Source organism: Diceros bicornis, chromosome 39 (assembly GCF_020826845.1).
Source record: "Diceros bicornis minor isolate mBicDic1 chromosome 39, mDicBic1.mat.cur, whole genome shotgun sequence".
NCBI classification, from domain to species: domain Eukaryota; kingdom Metazoa; phylum Chordata; class Mammalia; order Perissodactyla; family Rhinocerotidae; genus Diceros; species Diceros bicornis.
Window position 1 is genome coordinate 9,138,968 of NC_080778.1, and position 6,000 is coordinate 9,144,967.

The 6,000-nt window shown below is 39.9% G+C and overlaps 1 protein-coding gene across 1 annotated transcript in view; it reads left to right on the forward strand.

Annotated features, from left to right (window-relative positions):
- Positions 1-3,429, forward strand: part of PRKN (parkin RBR E3 ubiquitin protein ligase) — a 1,229,863-nt gene extending 1,226,434 nt beyond the window's left edge. The window contains exon 12 of the mRNA XM_058534026.1: positions 3,220-3,429. Coding sequence (XP_058390009.1) covers positions 3,220-3,332 — 113 coding nt within the window. The 3' untranslated portion in view covers positions 3,333-3,429. The remainder of the gene's footprint in view (positions 1-3,219) is intronic.
- The last annotated feature ends 2,571 nt before the right edge of the window (positions 3,430-6,000 follow it).

Here is a 6,000-nt window from a genome sequence, read left to right on the forward strand (position 1 = left end):
CTCTGAATCAGTGGTCTCCCAGAAAAAAAAAAATTTACCCAATGAGTCATTGTTACTCCTTTGTATGCTGGAATGCTCCTAGCAAATGCAGTGGGTTGGCACGCACCTCTAAAGAGAAGACATCATGGAGTCAGAGGAAAGAGCCTCTCCAGTCCTCACTGAGTGAGCAGTGTCATAGAGGCAATGGAAGTGAAAGAACCTGCAGAGCCCTTCACAGAGAGGATATGCAGTGTTGGTGAACATGGGCCGGGGATCCAGTTCACAGTATATAAGAACACAAATTAAATAGGAGGAGGCCATGTTGCTATTATCAAAGGTCTGGAACCTTATCTGTCTGTCTTCTGGGCCCAGAAGAGTGCCTGGCAAATAAATATTTGTTGAATTAAAAAGTAGCTAGAAAAGGAGATAGATATATATACAGATATTTTTGATAAAATATGATAAACAAGCTAGTAGGGCACAAAGACCTGGGGGCTAAGAGCTGGCTTCCTGGACAAGATGATGCCTGAGCCAACAGCTGAAGAATGAGATAGAGACATTGGCCAGTCAAGGATGTGGGAGAGGAGCCTTCTAGCAGACAGCATGTGCGAAGGCACGGAGTGTAAACAGGAAACACCGGTGTGTGCAGGAAGCCCAGCTCTTTGGAGTTCCCAGACAAGGCATGGCAGGAGCGTAGCTGAAGTGGAGGGTAAGATAGGGAATGAAGGGCCCAGAATGACATTAATGGCTTGGATTTGACTCTGGAAGTCAGGGAGCCGTTCCAGGGTGTGAAGCAGGAAGATGATATGGTCAGATCTGCCTTTGAATCAGACCACACTGGCAGCCACGGCAGATGGAATTTGAAGGAGTCAAGTGATTCGTGACTGTAGAAAAGTTTCCTAAACTGGTTATTTCTTTGAAATGTTGTGATGTCCTATAAATGAAAAGCACTAATTTTTCACCTATAGATTTTTAACCTATGAACTGAAAAGCTAGTACATTAAGCTTATTAATGATAGTCTAAACTGTTAAATATACAACCGAAACAAAGGTAGGCTCTGTTAGCAAGAACAGGTAGCTTTGTTATCTAGTGCTCAAACTAAACTCATGGCCTCTTGCATATTTGGCTAATCTCGGAGAAGTAGTTCTTCACAGCAAAGCTGTGATGATAGTGAGGGTTATTTCCATCTTAAACACAGGCTAAACCTTGGCGCTTCCTCTTAAAATCCCCTTCAATCTCCGGAATTTTCTTCCATCACTTCCACTTCAAGCAGATGAGATTCTGGTTCCATTCTCTGACCAATGAGTGTCTGTTGCCAGTTAAATTTGCCTTCAGGTTGTTCAAGAACTTCTACCCTCTCATTAAGTCTAAAGAAAAAGTTGCTGGCAGGGCCACGGTGTTGACTGGGCATAGGCTGGGCTTTTCATGGTTTGAGTATCTATCAGTCAGTAGGCAGAATTCTCTAAGAGGGAAGCCGTATTTCCTTCATTTAAATACCCACAAATTAGTGTGAAGTTGTCAGCAGCTTCTTGCTTGCATTTACTTTTAAGCTGGCAAAGCTTTAGAATTAGAGTGCCTGCTGCTTCTGCAGATTATGGGATCTAGCATATTGCTTTGTGTATATCAAGCACCAGGAGGGAAAGAATGTTAATAAGGTAAATATCCTCTCTTCCTGTTTCATTTCTCCTTATTCTACTGTGCCACTGTGATTCAAGTTTCTATAACAAAACCTTATTTGTAGTGCTAGTATTCCATGTCCACTCAGAGTCTGGTATAATAGGAAAACATTCTCAACCTTTCATTTAGCATCACTTTCATATGTCATTGAATTTGAATGTATTGCTCAAGAATTCTCGATGATATTCCAGAGAAGCTTAAGTGATTATGCAGTATTACATTATTTTTTTATTTGCATCATAAGTGTGTAGTCATTAAATATGTGTTGAAAATTACACAATCCTGTAATTATGTACTCCTAAACGGGAAATACTGAGTGTCAGAAGTGAGTTTTTCCCTTTATTTTCCACATATTCGTAATTTTTTTAATGATTTTTGAAACAAACCAAAGAGAAGTAGAAAAGTATGGGATGTTAAATGCCCTTAAATTATCCTAAAACAAATGCTTTTAGTTACATATTCATAAATATTTTAAATTAGTGGAAATTCTCATGCCACGTTTCTAATGATAAAAATGAGACAGTACTGAAGCAATTACTTGGAAAATTTGGCAAGAAAAAATGACTTAACAAGATAATTGGTAAAACTGAATAATGGAGCACATTCAACATGATACAGGAGTTAAGTAAAGAAATTGCTTTTGCCTGGATTACCTGGGAAATTTGGTCAGAAACAGTTCCCTACGTATCACTTCATACCAACAACTCCCTCTTCGCCTCACAGCAGACTTGGTATCTGAGCCCCAGAAGCGAATAAAGAATATGTTTAACAACGGGAGGGGGTGAGGAACCCCCAAATAAGTCCCCAGATAGGGGACTTGTCATCTCATGCTGGACAGGCCCTGTTCTGCAAAAGAAGGAGCATTAGAATCGCACAGATCTTAGTTAAATCTCAGCTTCATCATTTAAAATACTTGACCTTGAGAAAAATCTACACCCGAGTAACACTCTTATCTCACAAAGTGCTTTTGAGGAGTAAATGAAAACATACATAAAGTCTCTAGCATTATTTATTGGTTTCTTTCTATCCTTCTCATCTTAAATGAAATTGTGAATAGCCTTAAGGAACGTATTCGCTATTAAATACTTTTAAGACTGCTGTCCCAACTCCTCTTTTATGAATTTTGCCAAGCCAAGTAACACTAAAGAAATGGTAAAAATTACTCATAGTGCATACTTACATTATTATATCTGATATATTAAATCATTAAGTATATTAATATATATTTTAAATATTAAATTTAATATAGCTACATAATAAATTAACCCCTGTCTGTGAAACATGAAGCATTTGTCTCCAAATCCCATTTCAGGAAAAGTAAATAAACTCAGATTTACAAATAAAATTTGTCCCCTATGAACGTGGCGTGCTCCAGCTTCATTCATTTCTTAATGAATGTCCTAACGTTAGAACTTCCTGCTTTCTGATTTGTTTTCCTCAGTTCAGATTCTGCCCTTGGGTTGCTTGTGATGATTCCTTTAAAAAGTCATTTCTAGATCGGCGTGTTGGTGTGGGAATGAGTGTTTTCCAGGAGTTTACCTGTGTCTTCTGTCTGCCCTCAGGAGGATGCATGCACATGAAGTGCCCGCAGCCCCAGTGCCAGCTCGAGTGGTGCTGGAACTGTGGCTGCGAGTGGAACCGCGCCTGCATGGGGGACCACTGGTTCGACGTGTAGCCGGAGCAGCTGCGACACCATCCTGCATGGAAACAAAGTGTCCTCCGGTCGTTTGCTACTTTTGCTTTCTACACACACACACACACACACACACACACACACACACTTCAAGTTCTTTCCAAAATCACAAACACAAAGTTACAGAAGAAGCTCCTGGGATCCCTTCTGTGCCCATGAAAAACAGCAGAGCTAACTGTGAAACCAGTGAGCAGTATTCCCAGGAATACACAAATACCAGAGACAGATCGAAGTGCAATTCCATCTTTTGTATGGGTTGTCATTCTTGAGTGAATTCAAGTCAGGCTGGATAAGTACATAGAGAGAGATTTCTCAGGGTTAATTTCTGATTTTACCGTCAACAAATATAGGGAAGAAGCCACTGGTGAGGTGGGAAATAGTTTTGAGGGCCTATTGTCAGTGGTTCTCTGTGAAATGGACTGCAGTGGATTCTCAGAACTGTATTCACTATATTTAAGAGCAATGCTCTTATTTAAATTTTCAGAGAACATCTATTCCCAAAGAACCGCAGACAGTAGTCAAAACTATGGGTTTATCCCCAAGAATTCTATCTTTATATATTCCATTGATGAAATATCAACTCTGCATAAATCAGCTTCTCAACTAAGTGAGAAATTATGGAAGTTAATTTGAATGTTGAATGTTTAAATTACAAGAGAGAAATCAAAATTTAATGTACTTTCATCCCCTTTAATTACTTGCAACTTTAGAAAGAAATTGTTTCTCTGAAAATATTACAAAATCTATCATTTGATTTTAAACATTCATTTTGCAGCTTGGAGAATAAGCTAATACATTTGACTTCACTGTAAATTTAATGGGTAAGGTGCCTATAAAGGCGACATATTTAGGAATGATTTCATAGTGATTCTCAATGTTAACAAAGGTGCAGGTTATTAAAGCAGAATCTTTAAAGAAGGAGCATTTCCAAGACTATCCCAATGAAACCGTGCCTGACTTTCTATCAGAAGAGTTTATGCTCTTTCTGCATACCCACTCTGTTCCCCCAATCTGCAAGCCCCAGGGGGCTCTGCCCACCCAATGGATTACTCCATGAAGAGTCCTTTTCTCTAAGATGGTAGATTCACACTGGCATGTTTACTCTTGTTAACATGGACTGAATTGGAGTGTTGATCAAGTTTTCATCTTTTTTTTTGAGGCATTCGCAACACACCAAAAAGGGATGTATTTGCACTTAAATGCAGCAAACCTCATTTTCTGCAGCACAGTATGCAGATGACAAAGTATAACCACTCTCTCTTGTTTTCATCGTCTGTCTTCTCTGGAAGACCATGACCATAACTAGACCATCACTAGCACATGGGATCCCTTATAGATTTAGGGACCCTGGAAATTATGAAATCGGTAGCAGGGCTTCTCTTTGTAGATGGAGCACCAGAAATCTTTGCTGGGGGAGAGAGGGAATGATCTCAGAAAATTCCCAAAGGACATCTGTCTCCCTAACCATCCATCCCGGGTCAGTCCTTCCCTCAGAGGCTCTGCACCTGGGTCAAGATGGGGTGTGGCAGCCACATCAGTAGCAGCCTCATCTGGCTTCACACTGTCAGAAAATTCAACCTCCCCAACGTGGCCCCAAGGCTTCCAGACTCATGTCAGGAAGCCTAAAGATCATATAGAGATGATGGAGAGCCACTGTCTGTGAGCATGAGGAAAAGGAGGGTCAGCAGGCACTAGCCCACACATCCCAATGGCTGATATCAGTACTCAGTCTAGAACCCACTCAGGGCCTGACTGTACATTGCTGACAATCCCACTAAGTAGCAGCTCCTTGTGCTGACCCAACATGACCAATCCGATGGCTCCCTCTGTCAGGTGGAGCACCAGCATTTTATATCCTCCATAGCTTTTGGGTTTAATAATGCTGCCATCATTGCCTTTTCTAAATTTGCATGGTTTGTTGGGCGTGCAATGCCTGAACAAAGTTTTCTCCCATGCATTCAGGCACCGCAGTAGTCCCTAGGTCTCTGCTCCTTTCCTGGTGGCAGTCTTTATTTATTTTCTTTTTTTGGGAATAGAATACAGATTCTTAAAACAAGTTAAAGAAAAAATAGCCACTATAAATGAATGTGAATCACAAACCACTATAATGTGTTTGAGCTTGAACAATGTAACAAAATGTGCATATGTCAGAATAGAAATAAAGTCTTTGCAGAAGAATCTTTATTTTTCTCTGAAAAATAAAATAAATACTTGACAACAAAATAAAGAAATACTTGACAACTATGCCTAAGATTGTACTCAAATTGTCAATAAAAGCATCAAAAGAGCTTTCGAGTCATCTTTGAAGATATATTTTCGATAAATGCTGAAGATGTGGAAGGGAAGCACAGGACACACGGCGCATGAGCCTCGGCCATGGCCTGGAAGGATTGCCTGGTGAGGCAATGGCCTTTTTTATTTCTCTTCCCAGCTCCAGATTAACTCTGGTCTTATTTCTTTATAAAATAAGGTAGTTTCTTAAGTGCTATCAGAATTTGAAAGGGCTCCAAAAAGCAAACCATCGTTTAAAAACCTAACAGTTACTTTCCTGCCTTATCAGCAAACTTTTCTAGTAAATGTTTAAAACAGAAGTTTGAGTTGGGAAAGACCACAAGGCGTTTCTCTGTCATGTCATTTCAGAAGAGCTGAG